This window comes from Elephas maximus, chromosome 2 (assembly GCF_024166365.1).
Source record: "Elephas maximus indicus isolate mEleMax1 chromosome 2, mEleMax1 primary haplotype, whole genome shotgun sequence".
Taxonomy (NCBI): Eukaryota; Metazoa; Chordata; class Mammalia; order Proboscidea; family Elephantidae; genus Elephas; species Elephas maximus.
In genome coordinates, this window is record NC_064820.1 from 212,527,658 (window position 1) to 212,548,931 (window position 21,274).

General features: G+C 41.4%; 1 protein-coding gene across 2 annotated transcripts in view; it reads left to right on the plus strand.

Moving 5' to 3' along the window:
* The window catches only part of AKAP10 (A-kinase anchoring protein 10), a 196,493-nt gene extending 182,705 nt beyond the window's left edge, over window positions 1-13,788 (plus strand). For both annotated transcript variants that reach the window (XM_049874621.1, XM_049874620.1), the window contains one exon: window positions 4,890-13,788. In XM_049874621.1, coding sequence (XP_049730578.1) covers window positions 4,890-4,895 — 6 coding nt within the window. In that variant the 3' untranslated portion in view covers window positions 4,896-13,788. The remainder of the gene's footprint in view (window positions 1-4,889) is intronic.
* Window positions 13,789-21,274: the final 7,486 nt, after the last annotated feature.

Consider the following 21,274-nt stretch of genomic DNA (forward strand, 5'->3'; position numbering starts at 1 on the left):
ACTGATCATGGGGATGGTGCAGGACTGGGCAGCATTTTATTCCATTGTACATGGGGTTTCCATGAGGCAGGGGCTGACTTGATAGCATCTAACAACAACAAACACTGTTCATAGCCTAGCTATGGGAATAATGATTACTTTCTCTTTCCTGAATAATTTTTTGTTTTTCCTGGAGATACAAATAATCCCTTCCCCCATTTACTTGGTTTTCTATGTATGTATCACTAATTTAACTCCAAGCTCTGCATCAGTTTTTTTAAAGCTTCTTTTTCTATGTTCATATTTGACAGGCATCCTGTCAGTTTTGTGCTTGGTGAAATTTCTCCTGGAGCCTTCTGTTGGGCTTCAGATTGCTTTCTTTACCCAGTAAACATTTTTTATCCTGGAAGGTGGTAAATTTTTTGAGAACTTGCATGTCTGAAAATATTCAGCTTGATTGTTAGTTTGACTAGGTATAGTATTTTAGACTAGAAGTCATTTTTCTTCCGAATTCTGGCGATATTAGTTCATCATCTGGCTTCTGTTATTGCTGTTAAGAAATTCAGAACCATTCCAGTTCTATTCTTTGTATAGCACTGCCTGCTCACCCCACCCCCCAGCCCCCCTTCTTTGCAAGATTATAGAATCTTGTCTTTATCCCAGAGCCTGGAATTTTAAGGTTATATACTATAGTGTGGGTCTGTTTTTAATCCATCGTGGTGGAAAGTCATTTCAGTCTGAAAGTGTAGGCTATTATCTTGAGGTAGCTCTTCAACCACCCACCACCCCCCCACCACCCCCTTTTCTGAACTTACTGGACTTGTCCTTTAATTTTATCTTTTCTCTCTTTTCTCATTGTTTCTGATTTTGATCTGTTCTCTAGAAGATTTTTTCAACTTTATGTTCTAAACTTCCTACTGAGTTTTTCTCTCTCTTTTTTTGTGCAGTATAACATACATAAAGTGCGTAAATATGTAGGTATAATTTTTGTTGTTGTTACCCACCATCAAGCTGCCAACTCATGGCAACCTTATGTATAACAGAACAAAGCATTGCCCAGTCCTGCGTCACCCTCGCAATCACCAGTCATCATTGCAACTGTTGTGCCAGTCCGTCTCACTGAGGGTCTCCCTTGCCCTTGCTGGCCCTCTCATTCACCTAACATGATGACGCAATCCAGCAATGGATCCCTGCTGATGGCATGTCCAAAGCAAGCGAGTCAGGTAGTGTTCTATTGTGATCCACAGGGTTTTCATTGGTTATTTTTCAGAAGCAGATCACCAGGCCTTTCTTCCTAGTCTGTCTTAGCCTAGAATCTCCACTGAAACCGGTCTGAAGATCCACCATGGATGATCCTCCTGGTATTTGAACTACCGGTGGCGTAGCTACCACCATCACAGCACCATGCAAGCCACCACAGTACAACAGACTGGTATAATTTAATGAATAATAATTACCATTTGTTTTACTTCTATTATATTTTTAATTTTCAAGCTATTTTTGTTGTCTGGGTGTTGCTTTTAAATAGTATTTTTTTGTTTGTTTGTTTTTCAGATTCAGTGTATTCTGATAATCTGAGAGTGATTATAAGGTTCTTCCAAGTTTTCTTCTCCCACTTTGTTTCATTCAAGTTCTTTTTCTTTTGGTCTCTGTCTTTCATGTTAGAGGCCTTCTTCAGATTTCTGATGCTCTCTGCTTGTCTGCTTATATTTGAGTATGGGGTTCTAAAAAAATTGTTCGGTAATTCTGAGCAAGTGGATGGGATTTGGCAGCTCTGGTCCTTTCTCTGGAGAATTTAGTCCGGTGTTTCTTTCAGGAAGTGATGTCAGTTTATTTGTTTGTCTGTTTGTTTGAAGTTTCTGCTTCATGGACTGATGAAATTCCCCAGAGAAAGCTCTACCAGTATCCTGGCTAGAGGATAAAGGCTGGGCTGCCAGTGGTCTAGGAGCCAAGCAGGAAAAAGTGACAGGGGTCACAGCATTCATTACATATGCCACTTCTTGATCCTACTTTTTAGTATAACATCCTTGCCCTTAGTCATGCCTAGAGTACCTTAGCTAAGTGACCCTTTATTATATTCTGCTTAGGGAAGACATTTCAGATTTTCCTGCTAGAGTTGGGGTAGAGGCAGGGCAGTTGCCTGGCTGATTGGCACTGCAGAACAACAGACTTTAAAGAAGTCCTCGTGTTTGCCCCATCCCATTCCCTTTACCAGAGTTGCTGGTGCCACCAGTTGCCCAGCCTCTGAGGGATTCTGAGTGTAAATCAGATCACCGCTAAGTTTTCTCCACTTTAGCATTAGTTTTCTTGGGTCAGCTAAGTCACTTACCATTGATCCATCTTCTTCTGCTTCTGAAATTTTGTTGCTGTTGTCTCTTCTCACATCTTACCCATTCCTGTAAGTTTATGCTTTAAAAATAAAAGTTCTGTTTTAGCATGGACTAAATGGAATGGGTGTGATCAGTCGGCATCTTTACCTGGACATCAAAGCTATAATTGTTAGGAAATTCTGACTTCCTACAAGCTGCTATTTTGCTTCTCTACGGCTTCACTACCTGGTTCTAGTTTTTCCCACGGGAGCCATTCAATTAAGTCTCGTTCTTCTCTTTAAAAAGTTGAAGACAGCCATTTAGTAGAATTACTCAGCCTTTCCTTCAAGCTAGACATTTCCAGTTCCTTCAACAGTTTTACTCTAACTTGAGTTGATCCATGAAGAGTTAATTCCTGCTCGTATTCTTTGTGAAAGCATGAGACTGACTGCTCCTTTGCGAAGACATAAAACTACTCCTCTAGTGTTTACATTAAGCGAAAGTTAGGAATCAGAGAAAAATATGTTCAGATGACATTTCATGTAACTTTTAGTTTGGAAGGCTTGAATTTAAGTTTAGATCCAGCATCACCCTTGCCAACTTTTTGCCATGTTATAAGAACTGTCTTACCAGAGTTTGGTTTAATTTTGAACTTTTCACTGAGCTGAGTCATACCAAAGCCCTCTTCACTTCTGCAGACTCTGTCTTCTTTTCTGTGTAAGGCTGATAATTTTTGCCCGTATTTATCTTCACTGGCTAAGTTAAGCCTAAAATATCAAAGAGTAGGATGTATGAAGAAGTGCAAAATAGTTATTTTTGCAATTAACCATTATCATTTTGGTGCTCAAATGTTTGACAATATAAAAATGTTCTTTAGAAACCATTTGGAAAGAAGGTGTTTAAAATTAAGGCTTTTGAGTTGTATGTTCAGAGATTATTACTCTGTGCTTTTTCATTTTAGGATATACAGATATATTTTTTCTGTATTATGCTGTAAGCTTGTTAGGCCTTCCCCTGGGCTGGCCAAGGTGTCTGTCCTGCTTGTCCTTCAGGGATCAAGCAGTATGTTGGTATGAAAAAAGCACTAGACTATGAGAACTAGTTCAGTCCATGCTTAATCAATATGTGTGACCTTGTGCAAGTTACTTGCCTTCTCCAGTCCCTCTCTTCTTCATTAATAGATCAGATAATTTGCATAAGAAAACCTCATTAAGTTGTATGAATGATGTATGAATGTGAGAAGTCCATTGTCCACAAAGTGATGCCCAGCCTCTTTAGCCCATGTTGATATCTCACTGCTTTGAATCCCCAGTTCTCCATTTGCCTATATGATTGTCTTAGTTATCTAGTGCTGCTGCAACAGAAATACCACAAGTAGATGGTTTTAACAAACAGAAGTTTATTCTCTCACAGTCTAGAAGGCCAGAAGTCCAAGTTTAGGGCTCCAGCTCCAGGGGCTTTCTCTCTCTGTGGGCTCTGGAGGAAGGCATTTGTCATCAATCTTACCCTGGTCTAGGAGCTTCTCAGTGCAAGGACCCCAGGTTCAAAGGACAAGCTCTGCTCCTGGCACTTCTTTCTTGGTAGCATGAGGTCCCCCGTCTCTCTGCTTGCTTTGCTCTTATATCTCAAAAGAGATTGATTTAAAACACAACCTAATCTTGTAGATTGAGTCCTGCCTCATTAACATAACTGCCTCTAATCCTGCCTCATTAACATCATAGAGGTAGGATTTACAGTACATGGGAAAATCACATCAGATGAAAAGATAGTGAACAATCACACAGTACCGGCCTACCCAAGTTAACAGATACTTTGGGGGAACACAATTCAATCCATGACATTGATGTACTTGGATGTTTAACACAAACGACCTCACTTCGTTACTTGTTTCACGTGTATGTGTGCCATCTCACAAATAGCAGAGACTATGACTTCTGTAATTTTTGTTTCCTCCTCACTGCTGTGTGTAAAGGAGGGACTCAGCCTCATGAGCTTGGTCTTGGAAGGCTAGCAGATCAAAGTTCTTTTTTCTAAGAATTTGGAGGGGAAGATCACTCTGTATTATAGAAAATTACAAACTTCTTTGCTGTTGTATTCATGTACTGATAACTAAGCACTGGATGAGGTGGTTGACCGCTCTCTAATTTCATGAATCCCCTGTGGATGGTCATTTATGTTGTTTTGGTTTTTCCCTGTTATAAACAACACTTAAATAAACGTGTATATGTCTTTATCCTCCCTTTGGATAGTGACGTGAGGTTAATTCCTAGAAGTAGAATTACTCTGTCAAAAGGTAGGAATATTTTTCATGCTTAAATCTATTGCCAAAAAGGAAAGACAAAATCAAGTCTAGGTGCCAGTCCTTGGTATGTGGCCCTAGGTAAGTTGTGTAACCTTTTTAAGCTTCTTTTCACCCATCTGTAAATGAGAATAATTACTATGTTTTACCTCACAAGATTTAGTCAGCTTCTACCTATCCTAAGCACTGTTATACAGTAAACACTCACTGAGTGTTGGTTCCCTTCTTCCTGAAGCTGCAACGATAATACGTCCGCAGTTATGGAAATGTACTTTACCTTTTTTTTTTTTTATCTTTTTCAGCTATGATTCAAGACCTGAGATAAAGCAAATCTGCTTTTGAAAAATAAGTGAACTTTTTTCCTTTGGTTGGACTCTTCAACACGGACAACGAGAACAAAGCACTGTATTTCTTTTCACTGATACATCACTGTTGTTCCCAAGGAAGAATGGCAGACAATCCAAGACTCCACTGCAATGCAGAATAACATGCAGACATGTATGATGCACATGATGTTCACAAAGTGAAAGTCATAAAGAGACAAAGTGGTATTGTTTACATTACTAGAAAATTAGTAATTTTCCAATGGCAATAACCCATTTATAAAAGAGTTTTAGCCTGCTGGGATAGACAAGGGCCACATCCTGTAGGAGGCAGATGAGCATAAGCTGATAACTGATGCACATTCTTGTAGAGGTAACTGCTCCCTAATAGCTTCATAAAGCAGGTTCTGGAGGTGCTTTGCTTTATCCTCCTAAAACAGAAAGGTGAGTCAGCCCCACTGAGAGCCAGGCAGCTCAGAGTGGCTGTGCGGTGCTAGCAGATTGTTTTCCTTCCCTGTAATGGAGTGCGGGTTCATTGTACAGCCTTCCTCCACAGAGTTTGCATTAGTTTGGCAGGAAGCTAACACGGGTCAAGTCTCAGTGACACTGCCCTTCCGTTTGGTAGCAGTATGCAATTTTCATGTTTTATTTGTTCCTGAGATACAGTGTGCTGAAAACCAGTCTCTCCCCAGGATAGGCTTCTGCTAACAAAAGGGCAAATCTAGTTTACTTTGAGCATTAAGACTTGCTCCTCTGGAATTTTGCGCTTCAGTTACTTAGTTTCCCCTTAATACATGTGGAAAGAAATAAATATTAACGATCACTCCAGTTTTTCCCTGGTGGTACCACGAACAAAATGTTTACTCCAGATTATATAACATTTTTTAAGAAGGAAGGTGGGAAAGCTGGAAAGTTAGCAGTTGATGGCCTTTTTTTCTGTCTCAAGATAGTAAGAGACTCACTCACTGCTCTTCTACTTAGTTGGCTTCTATGTCTGGACCACAGCCGCTCATCCGGCTGCCCAGTGGCAAGCACACTCCACTAGCCACACCAATGCTCACGCTTCCTCGTCACCCATGTCTGTTCGAAGGGAAAGGAAGTTCTCTTAGGTGTTACTGCTTTTGCTCAGACTGCAAAAAAAAAAAAAATATATTATTATTTTATATGTATATGTATGTGTGTTTGTGTGTATATATAATTATTAATCACCTCTGTCCTTGAGAAAGTCTTGAATGAATAGAGAATTTATTCCACTGCAATATTTGATTGTATGGAGGCACACTTTTTCACCAACAGAAGAAGCAAAAAGGCTGTGTATAAGTGTTTGGTACTATGTACCACCTCTGTTATTCTTCTAAAGCTGAAGTATTCATGTACTTAAACCATATTCTATTTAATTGTGTTTGATTTTAAAATGTGTGTGTGCGTGTGTGTGTGTATAAATTTAAAATGGTGTCAACTTTATGCTTTCAGGGGCTTTTAATGGCTCTTCTGCTGAATATATTGATCCTTTCAAATATGTCCATTTGCTTTACAAAAACTCAGACCATGAACTATTATTTGCCTTAGCCTTGTGTTTGGAGTATATAGCATAAACCCTGAGGTTTTTATTAGGTGTATATGCTGTGATTAACTCATTTTGTTTTTTAACAAAATACTTCCATCCATCTTGCATTGCTTCAATCTTTAAATAATAGAAAAGCAATATAAAGATCATAGAATAAATGTGGTTTTGAGTGACTCTTGCTGCCTCTGCATGTTTTGGGATCATAATTTCTGTAAGACCCTAGGCTATTTAAACTAGTGCTTTCAGTTAAGATGATTTCTAATCATTTCTTTGTATACATTTTGTGCTTCTGAGCTAGAGATGTCAGTAGTTGTAAGCTACTTATAAAGAGAATCGTAAGTTTGAAACTCGGTTGCTTTTTTCTTCCCCACCTACTATGGGACACAGAAGCAGAGTATGCCCGGAAATTATTAGCCAAAATCTCAAGTAGATTCTTGTACTCATTTTAAAATTGGATTTGGATTCATCTGACATTGAGCACCTCCTGTGTTTAGGCTCTATGCGTTTGCCCACAAAACGTTTCCCTGGCAGTGTTTTTATCAGTTTAAGGAATCAGTTGAACCCCTTCCTCTGAAAGTCTTTGTCTTTATCATGTCTCTGACATTAGCACAAATCATTTTTTTTTTAATGCTAGTAAGAAAGATACCTTTGTAACTTGATATGTTTTCACTCCTATAAGATTTGATGAAAGTAAGAAAGCAAATGTCAACAAAATCAGTGAAGAGCAGTAAAACAGGGAGCAGCTTTTTCTAACTGCTTGGGTTCAGTAGAACCTCAAGAAATGTAAACAGCTGGTAGTACTGGAGCTTTGACTGGTTCAGTAGGCATTTGGAAGAGGTCACTCTGAGTTACAGAAAATTACAAACTTTTTTGCTGTTGTATTCAAGTATTTATAGCTAAGTACCGATGAGGTGGTTGGCCACTCTCTAATCACACTGTTTGGGTTACCTTCCTTGACTCACAATGACACCGTCCTTCAGAAACACCTCACTTGTACAAGAGTGGGGGCCATGTTTGTACACATTGACTTTTCCCTTCTCACTGCCCTCCCCCGTTCCCCAAGCAGATCCTTTTTATCTTAAGAATTTGGCATGAGAGATACTGGTCACCATCTAGGATGGTAGCTTGGATGGGTCACTTAAAAAGTCAAGACCTGTGACTGGCATTGGCATTGTCCATAGACAAGCAGAGAGGGTTAGAAGTAAAAATAGAGAACACAGGAGCTTCTGGCCCTGAGAACAGCTGCCCTAAGAACCTGTTCCTCAGGCACTGAGCCCTGGTCTCTGAATTTAGTCCTGCATTCTTGCCTTGGGCTCCATTAATCCCTTAGGCATCCTTAGAATGAATTTTTTTTGTTGTTTTAACCAGCCTCAGATGAGTTTTTATTACATGTAGCTAAAAGGACCTTGACTAAAATGCTGCCAGACTACTCCAGTTACTAATGATCATGTGCTGTCAGCATGCTTGCAACTTAAATAAACCACTGGATTCTAGAGAGTTTTTCTTTAGTAAACTGTCCTTGGTCATTTTGTGTTTTCTCTCAAAATGAAATCCTGATCTAATGGAACCAAAAGGCACTCCCACATTTTTACAGTGAGGAGTTACTGAGGCCTGGACAGGGGTAGGTCCTTGGCCTGTTGTGGCATGGTCACCATTTAGAGCTTCTGGTCAGCACCTTTCCATGCTTCCCAGCATCCTTCCAAGGATCCCCACTATTAGCAGCTATAGTTAACCCAGAAATAGAGGGCATTTCTGTTCATGAGAAACTGAATAGACTTAAAATTAGGGAGAGGGGAGAGTATAAATATTACAAAATTTGCAGATGGTGGACACTTCTATGCACTAGGCAAGGTCTCTGGCCTTTGGCTGAAGCCATAAAGTAGGAGTAAATGCCAGTAAAACTCTTCAAGGTTACAGTTAAACTCCATGAGACCCACAGAGGATCACTGTGGGCACTTGGGGCCGGGGGGTGGGCGAAGCTCTCCCTGCTTGGGCAGGAACAAGACAGGCTCAGAGTAGGAAGGGTGGCCCTAAAGCTGGGCCTGAAGGCAGACCTGGATGTTAAAAATAGCAGGAAAGGACAATGGTGGAACCAGTGTGCCCCAAGGCCCTGAGCCCATGCATGTTGAGGGTAGAAAAGTTGGGGCTTCTCACCTGTACCACGGGATGGTGAGTATTCTCCCTTAGAAATTCATGCAAACAAGTATTTTCTCAGTATGTTCCTTTCAGACAGACTACTCTGACACATTCAGAGTGTCACAAAACTCACCGGGAATCATTAAGCCTCTTGCATAAGGGTGGGAGTGCAGCCACCACTCCTTGGCACCCCTGAGGCACCTGAAGGAGTGGCCCCCTTAGTGTACCCTGAGTAGTACTCCTGAGCACAGGCCCTGGGCGGTGGGGAAGGTACCTAGAAAGAGCGAGCCTTAGGTTCCACTTGAAGAGAGCTAGGATTTGCTAATGAGGAAGTAAGAGAAGGGGATTATTATGATGGTGGCATTTCCCCCAGTTTCAGGTATCCAAGACCCTGTCCTGGAGGTGCCTTCAGGCTCACCCTAAATCATCCCAAGCTGGCCTCTGCCTGAGTCACAGTAAGAGTCCCACATACCATAGGCCTTGCAAAAGAACTCTAGCTGAAAGAAGCACCTGCAAGGACTTGGGCCTTCAGACCAAATATAACTCTAAGCGGTGGGTCCCAGCCTTACAGGCTCACCCAAGTCCAACAGACTCCACCTAGACCTTAGTCGTCCTTGTCTTTCTTGGTAAGTAGCAACCTTTTCCTTCTAGTAACAGAACTAGTGGTTTAGCAAACGTTTGTCCATTCAAACATTTTAAGGCCTGCTAAGCATCTTTTTTTTTAAGCATCAGGTTCGGTACAGGGACCCAGGAAGAAATAAAATTTCCCTGACCCTTGGATGATTCATTTTACTGAGGAAATGTAAGTTGGAAGTTCCACCTAAAATGTGTGCCAGGTTTTTGGCTCAAGATGGCATTTTGAGCTCATGATTTAACTCCCTTTCCTACTGGAAATCTTCAAGCTTTCGTACTGGACCATAGAGGGAGTTGGGGCTTAAAGGGAGAAGGAGAGGCTCGGAAGGAGTTTGCTCCTCATGTCTTCTTACTCCCACCCTTCATGAACACCCCTGCCTTCCAGAATCCCTCAAGGACCCGTTGCTGTGCCATTCCATTTACTTGCTGTAGGACCAGAGATTTTGCAGTTACTTGTGTGTTGAGCACCTGTTTGACAAAAAGGTCAGCACCTTGATGTCTGAGACCATCGAGGCAAGTCTCTAAATGGGGTAAAGCTTAGAAGAGTCCATAGGATCAGTCTCAGACCCATGAGGCCCTCTGCAGAACTTTGAGAAATGTGAATTCTTAGAAACTAGAAACAGATTAAAGGTATTAACATGCATGTGATATAAAATCACTATGTTGGAAAAACCTAATCCCATGAGCTAATCAACTCCTCCTGAGTTATACTGTAATAATAATAATAACGAGCAAAATTGAGTATTTCTATGTAACAGGCACTATCTCTTGATCCTTATGACAGTTGTGTAAGGTAATTACTTTTCTCTTCTCATAAATGAGAAGTCTGGAGGCTTAAGGGGTAAGGGAATTTCTCCAGGGTCTCAAAGCCAGGCATCAAGACCAGGCAAGGCGACTGCCTTCTAATGTTCTATCCTGCAAATACTCATTCCTTCCCTCGTTGGCAGCTTACCGTTACTCATGCCGACTAGTATAGCAGATACCGAGAGTTTAAGAAAAATTTAGGGAGGTGGCAGCGTGTGGGAATTTTTAAAATGGAAAACATTCCTTGCTTCCATGATAAACTTCAACTGGTTCTTAAAGTTTATCATGCATCGCAATACTCTAGAGGACTTGTTAAAACATAGATTGCTGGTCCTCACCCCTAGAGTTTCTGATTTAGTAGGTCTGGAGTAGGTCCTGTACAATTTGCGTTTTTACCAGATTCCCAAGTGATATTAATGGTGCTGCACTGGATCTAACACTTTTGAGAATCACTGCCTCAAAATCTTTTCTGTAAATTGGGAGATGGATATTTTCATGCCCTTTTATTTCTATGTAGCCCATGCTATACAGAAATATAATCGAGGCCTATTTATGATTTACTCAAACAAGCCCATGAATCCTATATTAGTATTAAGGTGTTTATCAAAGCCGAGAACACCCAAACAACACCCCACTGTCTCAGTCAGTGGTCTGAGACCATCAAGGCAAGTCTGTCTCCAAATGGGGTAAGGCTTAAAAGAGGTCACAGGATTAATCTCAGTTCCGTGGTCTTTAGCTCCCCAGCCGCCAGTGCCTTTGCTGGGGATAGTGCACCTGACATTCCTCCAGGTCTGAGACTTTGGGCTGTTGGGATCATACTCAAGGTCCTGGTGGAACCTTTTGCACATATCCTGTCTGGCCCATTTCCTTCCAGTTTGTCCCCCGTGTGTTTGAGGCCATCTGCCCTCAGAGGTCCTGACCATCCCTTTCCTGACCTGTCCCTTGCTGACCTCCTTTTCAAATCCCTCCCACAGGACACTGGCACCTCATTGCTCCTTTTTTTCCCACTTCCTTTAGCCTCTCCTCCCTCTCCTGTATTTCTTCCTGCACATATTTCCTCAGGGCCTGTTAGATGCCTGTTCTGTTTTTGCTAGTTGGAGTCAGCTCTGAGCATAGTGACCCCATTTGTCACAGAAAGGAACGTTGCGCACCATCTTCACAATTGATGATATGTTTCAGTCTGTTGTTGCAAACAGATTGCCTGCCTTCCTTGCAGCTTAGAAAAGAGCTAATGAAAATTCAGTGTTATGAGAGAGTAAAGAACTTGTGGGGCAGATGAGGTGCCCCCCCCCCCACCCACCTTTGCGATTCACAAAAATTCCCTGGCCATCTCAGTCTTTACCCAGGACACGCCCTGTTCTGCAAGTACCTCTTCCCTCAGATACGATATCTTCACAGTGCTGGCGTGCAGGTCATTCCCCTGCTCACCCCCACACATACACAGACTGTGGGCAGGGGCTTCATATGAGCATATCCGAGCCCCCACTCCTGATCAATGCTGTTTCCATATCGTTGCTCCAAGTCCTCCATTAAAACCCTTGCTACCTGGGGGGACTGTCATCTCAGCCATCTGTCCGACTCAGGACACCGCTGGCTGCCTTTCTCCAAGTCTTTAATACACAACTCCCAGCTTTCTTCTCTCCTTCATTCCCACCCCAGGGAACTTCACTGCCCATGATGACGATCAGCCCAACCACCTGGCTTAGGGTGCTGAGGCCTTTCTTGTCCTGAGAATGGTATCCTGCACCCACAATCAAACTTATCATCCCCTGTAACTGCCCTGCCTCTGGCTTCTTTCACATTTCAGCCCAAACAACCTCAAACAATACAAGTTTTGTAGGTTATAGATTTCTTCTATTGGAATGGGTTAAAAGAGGAAAGAAAATTAGTAATTATTCTAGGGGGTATTTCCTCACTATATCAAGAGTTAGATTTTGTAAACTACCCTCTCGAAGAGCAATTTCAAAAGCAATAAGTAAGTAGCTTTGCTGTAAGGATCACAAACATACACCTGCATGATCAGTTGAGGGAGTGGAGCAGTCCCAAACTGGTTACTTAGGGTCACACTTTCCAATCAGAGTATCGGATATTTTTAAAGTGCTGCATCAAACAACTTAGATGCAAGTGAAGGAGACATGCTTCAGGAGATTGTGGCTCTGATGTAATGAAGACGTTGATTGATGTCCAAGATGCACGTAGAGAGTTTCAATAAAATTGTTACTTGAAATGTAAGAATGGAAAAAGCAATATTTTATATTAATGTATTATTATATATGTTATTTTAAATATGCATGTGTAACTAAATAAATTAGATACTATAAGTAGACCCCTGACTACTTCATCAACATTCTTAAAAGTTTAAATGCTCAGATTGATACTGTAATTTTTTTTTCCCCTTTAAGAGCTACAGCTGCTAACCAAATGGTTGGCAATTTGAATCCACCAGGTGCTTCTTGGAAACCCTGTGGGGCAATTTTAATCTGTCCTATAGAGTCGCTGTGAGTTGGAATTGATTTGACGGCGCTGGGTTTGATTTGTTTGTTTGTTTTGTTTTGTTTTTAGGACAGTAGGGATTTGCCTTACATACAGGATCACCTGTATCTTTAATGAACTCCCTTTTGGCCACTGGATAAAGTCCAAATTCTTTATTTAGCACTTAAGGCCCTGACTGGTCAGCCTCCTAGATCTTGGAACACTAGACATTGAACTACACCTCTGCCCACTCTTTCCGCAGTGGACTTTTACATCTCAGAGCTGGTGCCTTTGTTTGAGCAATCACTACACCCTAGAATGTCCTCCCCATCACTCCGCCTAAAGAAGTCCTTCTCACCTTTGAAGGCTGGCGCACTCCCTCTAGTACCTTCTCCTCTGAGCCTCCCTGGTTTTCAGTTTGGGTGAGTCCCTCCTGAGCATGTCCTTACACAGCTTCCAGTTTGGTGTCATAGAGGGTATCCTCTGAGTCTATATTTATCTCACCAGATTGCAGGTGAGCTCTTCTCAGGAAGCATGGCCCAGGAAATGCTATTTAAAAAAAAAAAAAATTGCTTATAATGAACCTGACCTAGCTAATGGCCATCCTGGGCCCATCTGCCCAGGATCAGAACAAGTCCTTCTAGACCTTAGGGGCAAAAGGAGACCCTACCTGCTCCTAGCAAAAGGGTAATATTGAGGTGTCCCTCGTATGTGCTAGTCCAGCAGTTTACAAGGTGTGATCTGCAGGTGCCTGAGTGTCCTCGAGGCCCCCTCAGGAGATCCATGAGTTCAAAACTGTTTTCATAACACTAAGATGTCAGTTGCCTTTTTTGCTGTGTCAGTATTTGCACTGATGGTGCAAAAACAGTGGCGGGTGAAAATGCTGTCATCTTAGCAAGAATCAAAAGAGTGACACCAAATTGTACTAATAGTCACTATAGTCCACCACTATGTATTCAGTGTCAAAAAAAAAAAAAAAAAATCCTTGGTCAAGCTGTAATATTTATTAAATGGCAATCTTTGAATGTTTTATGTTGTGTATAACAAAATGGGAAGTACTCTTAAGGCACTTCTGTGCAGACTGAGACATGATGATTGTATTGAGGAAAGGCACTTGTGCAATTGTTTGAGTTGTAAGAACTATCCACTGGTTTTATGGAATGCCATTTTACTTGAAAGAACAACCAACAAATTAGTTATTAGACTTGAGTACAGTATTGGAAAGAAATTTTCCTGAAAATGAATAAAATGAGCCTATTATGTCAAGAAAAAAAAACAGTATTTATTGCAAAAAATAAAAGTTTTCAAGCAAAAAATAAAATTTTGGAAAACTGGTGTTGACCACTGACCTTGATAGCTTCCCAATACTTAAAGAGATTTCTGATGAGATCTGATTAACAAATTGATTTTTGGGATATGGTATAATGAAATGTGCCAACATTTGAAAGACCTGCATAACCCAGTGAACCAGTATGTTCCAATTGACCAGTGCAAGATGTACAAAGCCATGCATGGATAAAAGATCCTCTCAAAGTGCGAGGTCCACCAGTAGACTTTCACAGAGCATAAAAAGGTCATAATATCCTCTCAGCTTCTACACTGTAACTAACCTTAAAGAAACAACCGCTTGTCAAGTTTTGGTGTGTGGTATCAAGAATATCCACAAGGCTGTTAAGACACTCCACCTGTTTCCAGCTGCTTATCTCTGAGGCAGGCCAGATACACTTCAATCAACAGGCTGAATGTAAAGACAGATGCGAGAATCCAGCTGTCTTCTATTAAGCCAGATACGAAAGAAATTTGCAAAACTGCAAAACACTCTTTTTTTTTTTTTTTTTTTGAAGACCGAGTGTTAATATTACTGGGTTTATTATTTTCAAATGAATTATATTTTTTTAATTTCTTCATTTTAATTTCTGATACAATGTATTTGAATAAGTATAATCCACATAAACAAAAGCTCTATGAGGTCCTCAAAAATTATTAAGAGTGTGAAGAGTTTCTGAGATAAAAAAGTTTGAGAACTGTTGCACTAGTCCAACCTCAGGCAAATGGCAGAAGGCACACCAGCGGAGGCCAGACTTTATCTGCACTGAGCTGTTTGCATGAAAGTAGGTTCAAGTCCATGTTGTACCACATCCTTGCTGTGGAACCTTGGGCCTTCCCCACACCTCTTTAGGTATTTGGGGGCAGTGGTAGTTCAGTGGTAGAATTCTAGCCTTCCACGTAGGAGACTCAGGTTTGATTCCCAATCAATGCACCTCAAATGCAGCCACCACCCATCTGTCAGTGGAGGCTTTCCTGTTGCTATGATGCTGAACAGGCTTCAATGGAGATTCCAGACTAAGATTAGGAAGAAGGCCCTGGTGATCTACTTTTAAAAATCAGCCGTTGAAAACTCTGTGGATCCCGTTGTGCATGGGATTGCCATGAGTCAGGGCCAGCTCAATGGTAGCTAACAACCACTGGGTCTTTGTGTCATCCATAGAAGTGGAGATAATGATACTTCCACAACTGTTGATTGGTTACAGAGGTGATGGCAGAGATGGAATTTTTGTGATTTGAGAAACATTTGGTAGTGCCAGCAGTAGGCCTGGACTTATTGTGAAGAAGAGTATGAAGAGTTAGTTCCCTTTGATTTATTACAAAGAAAACCATACCAGTCTCTTTTCAAGGCTACTCTCATAATGTAGATCCAGTGACTCTCGTTCCCTCATTAGGAGATCCTCTAATCATGATTTATTTATAGTTGCTGTATAATGGCCAATACTGGGAAACTAAGATGTCCCTTTTTTCTCCCCACCGTGAGTGAAAATTGCTGATCTGATATCTTCACCAAACTCGAAATGAACATCCTGTCCTGACCACAGCCCCAAACTGCCCCTCTGCCTCTTGGGGACCTCACACACAGCACACAGCTGACATGCTGCACCTTTTGGGAAGGAAGCTCTATGGAGGCAGTGGGCCTATCTCAGAGGAAAGAAGACGCAAAACCAACAGGCAACAAGATCTAACACTCTGTGTGGGATTAGCAGAGAGATCAGCAGAATCAGTGTAAAGCCCCTGAAGCTAACTTTGAAGTTAGCACCTCTTGGCATGGAGGAGTCACCAGGAGCAACTGGCAGCGCCACATCCTCCCTCAGGCCTCACAACTGGGCGCTTCCACTAGAGAACGCACCACAGTTCAGGATGTGGAATTTGGCTGGCCGGTCTACGAACCAGATTTTAGGAGCACCTGAAGATTCAGGGTCAGATGTTCTCTCTCAGGAACAGTTGACACTAATCAAATTCCCAGAAGCTGTGGACCACAAAAAAAAAAAAATCATGTTGCTTCTTTGTTAAAAATCCTACAAAGACTTCTCATCTGACCCAGAGAAGGAGCCAAAGTCCTTATAATGACCTATGAGGTCCTATGTTATCTGGCCTCTGAGACGTCATCTCCAATCACCCTCCACACTCAGCACCAGCCACACGGGACTACAGGCCCACTCCTACCTCATGGCTTTTGTACTTGCTACTCCTTAGACTTGGAATGCTCTTCCTCTAACTCTGCACGGATCACACTCTCACTTCAGCCTTCACGTAGATGCCACCTTCTCAGTGAAGCTATCCCTGGTCACCCCTATAGGGTCGCTATGAGTCAGAATTGACTTGATGGCAACAGGTTTGGTTTTTTTGGTTTTCTCCGTACTTCCTATTTCCCTTACCAGATTTAGTTTTCTCCTTAGTACAAGTCACTGGGATCCCTGGGTGGTGCAAACGGCTAATAGGCTGGACTGCTAACTGAAAGGTTGATGGTTCCAGTCCACCTAGAGGTGTATCTGAAGAAAGGCCTGGAGATCTATTTCCAAAAAATCAGCCATCGGAAACCCAATGGAGCACAGTTCTACTCTGACACACATGGGATTACTGTGAGTTGAAATAGACTCAAGGGCAACTGTTTACCTGTCACTAGCTAACATCCTAGCTATTCCACTTTTTTATCCTGTTTATAGTCTGTCTTCCCCACTAAAGAATAAGCTCCTTAATGGTAGGAACTTTGTCAGTTTTGTCACTCGTAACTACTTGTAGAATGAATGAATAAATGAATTGTCTGCTGGCTAGAATGCTTTTATCAGTAGATCATCACATACCCTCAGCACATGGGAAGGTACATGGGAACCAACAGCTTCAGGAATACTGAGTGAACTGGAACCAGAGCCAAGGGGGGGTCCACTGATCTTGAGTAGTGTTGTTGGAGACACTCTCACCTGTCTCGAGGAAACTAAAATCTTAACCAACATTCTTTCTCCCCCAGCTTGTCTTCTTGATGCTACCTTTTTATTCTTCCAAGGTTACCAGTTCATTTCTAATTGGCAAAATTTTTTTTAAGATTTGCTCAACTTTTTGGTCTTGCTGATTTGGGAGTCATACTTTTTCTCCAGGACATTTTACATAACCTCTGTTATGAGCCATTTGTAATAATTTTAAGCTATGACTCTGAGAGCCAACATTATATACGTGTAGCCCTACTGTAAAATAGTGTCTAATGTATATGCCTTCATCATGATAATCCAAGTGCCTGATAGAGTGCCCAACACAACTGATGTGTGTCGAAGAAACAAGAAATCACCTAAAAAATGTGTCTCGTGTAATAAATTACCCTGGGAAAACTAAAAAGCAATTTAAAAAAAACTACTGTTTCATATTAAACCTTAGAAAAAGCTAAGTTCCAGATGGACTAAAAAATCAGATGTTTAAAAACAAAAAACTTGCCAACCAAGACAAAACATAAAGGCTATAAAGAAACAAAAACAAAAAGACAGACATATTTGAAAATTAGAAATCTGTCATGAAGGATACCATAAGTGAAGTCAACATAGACATGACAGATTTGAGAAAATGTATATATTTTTGAGGCAATGACAAAATGTACTATATATTATGTATTTCTGTAAAGAGCTCCTACCCATTGCCAAATATTAAAATAAGCAAATCACAAAAGAACAAATCCAAACGGCCTACAAACATATGAAAAGATGTCCGTATTCATTGGTTTCTGGGGAAAAGCATATTAAAAAATGAAATATTACCATTACACTGGCAAAAATTAAAGAGGTGGAAGTGGGAAGTGTGGCAGTATTTTTGGAAAATAAGCTGGAAAAATCTATTACGTTTAAAAATCTATGTATTGTTAGACCTAGCAAACCTACTCCTGGGAATCTATCCCAAGAAATAAGCACCAGTACATAAAAGATAAATGTAATGTAGCATAGTTCATAGAGGCAAGCACACACACACACCAGGAAACACTGAGTGTCTAGAAACAGGTAATTGTTGAATATATTACAGTATAGCCACACCGTGGACTATTATGCAACCATTGAAAAAAAGTGAATACTCAGAAACACTACCAACATCTAATTTTCAGAAATTATAAGCAGATCAGGCAAATAACTGTAGCAAGACTAGATGGCACTTTGGACTTTCAAAAAATTCTACAATGAATTGCTGTTGCTTTTATTATATGTAAAGATAAATATTATAAACAAAAAATGAGCATTGATTTTTAATTATTTTTCTTGAGAATATACGCAGAACACACACCAATTCAACAATTTCTACATGAACAATTCAGTGACTGATTATATTCTCCAAGTTTTACAACAGTGACTGATTATACTCTGAGCTGTACAACCATTCTCACTCTCTTTTTCCCAGTTGTTCCTCCCTATTAACATAAACTCACTGCCCCCGAAGTTTCCTATGTAACTTTTCAAATTGCTGTTGTCAATTTGATCCTATATAGACAGATTTTAAAAAAGCACAATGCTCAAGGCAGACAGTCTTTACTAGTTAAGCTAAACAATTGTTTGGTTTTAAAAAGAGGTCAGGGGATATTTTTGGTTGAAGGTTTCAGGTTTAAAGATTATCTCAGGGCAGAAGCCAATATGGCACTACGGACAGAAGCATCAGGCTGTCCCTCCACAGCAAAGACCTAGAAAACTAAGTAAAACAGACACTAATGTCAATCCTGAAACCCTAAGCATCAAATGAAAGGATAAAGAACTCAGCCAAGCACCAAATGGAATAAGAAACTGACAGCAGAGAATGAGGAGAGCTACAGAGTAGAGGTACCCTATCAGCGAATGTGGCACGGATTTGCTATCTTGGACTCCTCATCCACCAAGAGCAGTGGACAGGGAGTACAGGAAGGCAACTTCACGAAGCTCCCAGCAGGAGACAGAGCACCAGGTAACCAGGGATACATGCTTTTCCACCCTCCACCCTTCTTCCCTCTGTGCAGGCTCCATGCTATCAGCTCTCTGGCAGGCCTCAGTCCCTTGCTGGGGAGACAGTGGCTCCTTGCCACTTGGATTCACTCCGCCCCACCAGCTGGCTGCTTCAGTGCCATTTTTTTTGTTGGTGGTGCTGTTGGTTTTGGGGGGGGGGGGTGGGGAGTTCTTCTCTCTCATCTCTTTCCATTCTCCCAAACACCCGGCACCGTCTGCCATCTCTGCTCCTTCTTGGTGAGCTGTGCAGTGCTGCTAGGCTGGGTAGCCCCTTTCCTGGTCCAAGCCGCCAACCTGGGGGGCTCCCTTGAAGCTTATATTTTTCTCCTTTCTCTTTTCTCAGTTTCCTGTCTCTCTGTACCTTCTCTCCTTTCCTTTCTCCTGAACACCTGGTGCCATGTGCCGTCTCCACCCCTTCTTGATGGGCTGTGCAGTGCCACTTGACTGGGGAGCCCCTTCCCTAGTCTGTGCCACCACACGGGTCAGCTCCCTGGGGGCATTTTTTTCTCAGTTTCTTGTCTATACCTTCCTTCTTTTCTCCTGAACACCTGGCACCATGTGTCATCTTTGCTCCTTCTTGACAGGCTGTGCAGTGCTGCATGGCTGGGGAGCTGCTTCCCGGGTCCATGCCACCACTTCGGTGGACTGCCACGGGGCCTTTTTTTTTTTTTCTTTATCTTGAATTCTTGTTTTCTCTCTACCTTCCTTCCTTTCCTTTCTCCTGACCACCTAGCCAAGTGGGCCTTTCTCTTTTTTTCCTTTTCTTTTTTTCCAGATTCTTACCTCTCTGTTCCTTCCTTTCCTTTCTCCCACTTGCCTAGCTGTGTGTGCCCTCTCTGCCCCTTCTTGATGGGTTGTGCCACACTGCCAAGCTAGAAAGCCACTGGAACACAGCTCCCCTAGGTCTGTGCTACTCAAACAGCAGGCTCCCTCACCATCATTTTTTTTTTCTTTTTGGCTTCTGTTTCTCTTCTTTCTCTACTTTCCCACACACACTTAGCTCCACACATCACATCCTTCCTCTTCCCTGCTGCATTTCCACTGGGCACTGATCACTGCACCCCCAAGCAGCACAGGTGCAGATCACTGGACCCTGCCCTATACTGCCCCTGGCCCCACCTGTCAGCCCCAGAACATGCTGCAAACAGCCCATCCCCACAACCTCCCCCCTCTGCAGGACCTGCCCTGCTGCACCATAGCTAAGCAACTGGCCCTGCCCACCTGGACAAGGTGATGAGAAGTATTGTTCCCACAGATGAGCAAACAACAAAGAAAGCCCAGCCTGCCTGTCCAGATAAAACAAAAAAGCAGGATGAAACAAACAATTACAATCAATAAACAAAATAATTACTGAATGTACCTACGGCAGCAGACAATACCAAAACATAATTTTTAAAAAGTAGGACAGAATGGCTCCAGTAAGCATCCAAAATAAAACACCACATGACCTTGTGGTAGAAGAAAAGGCACTGGAACTACCTGATAGGGAATTCAAAATTCTAATATTCAGGGCTCTCCAAGAAATGAAGGAAAGCGGAGATAAAATTAAAGAAAAATAGACAAAATCATGGAAAATACAGATGAAATCGTGGAAAAAACAGACAAAACAATGGAAGAATTCAGGAAAAAATGCAGGAACAAATGTCAAAATAAACAACTAGAAATCATACAAAAACAGCAATTAGAAATCCAAAAGATAAACAGCAAGATTTCAGAAATGGACAGTGTCATAGAAGGTCTGAAGAGCAAGTTTGAAACAATGGAAGACAGGATCGGTGAAATTGAAGATAAGTTCTTGGATAACACTTTGTTTGAAAAGCTGGCCAACCAAGATACTCACAAACCCCATATAGGATAGAACCCAAAATAAAATCACCAGGGGAAACGATAAGACTAAACTCTGATTATTTGGCAGAAACCATACAAGCAAGAAGGCAATGGGATGACATATATAAAATCTTGAAAGAAAAAAACTGCCAACCAAGAATAATATATCCTGAAAAATTCTCACTAAAATATGATGGTGAAATTAGGACACTTCCAGATAAACAGAAATTAAGGGAATGTGTAAAAACCAAAACAAACTTCAAGAATTAAAGGGAGTCTTTCAGTTATAGAACCAACAACGTCAGACAGCAGCCTGAATCTATGATGCAAGACCACATCAGCCAGATATCAACCTAGATAATGAACTCTCACAGATAAAACAAACCTAGAAGATTTAAAACGGGGAACCAGAGAGATTAATTGGTAAATGACACTGTCAGAACAATAAAAGAGGGAATAAATGGTGTAGGTATGGAACTTTCAAATGGAGAGGAAGTCAAGGGATATCAAGTAATTAAAAGACTGGTTCAAACTTAGGAAGATAGGAGTTAATTTCAAGGTAACCACAAAGAAAGTTAACAAATCCTACTCATCAAAATAAAGAATAAAGAAAAACATAAAGTCTCAGTAAACACAAAATCTACAAAAATGAA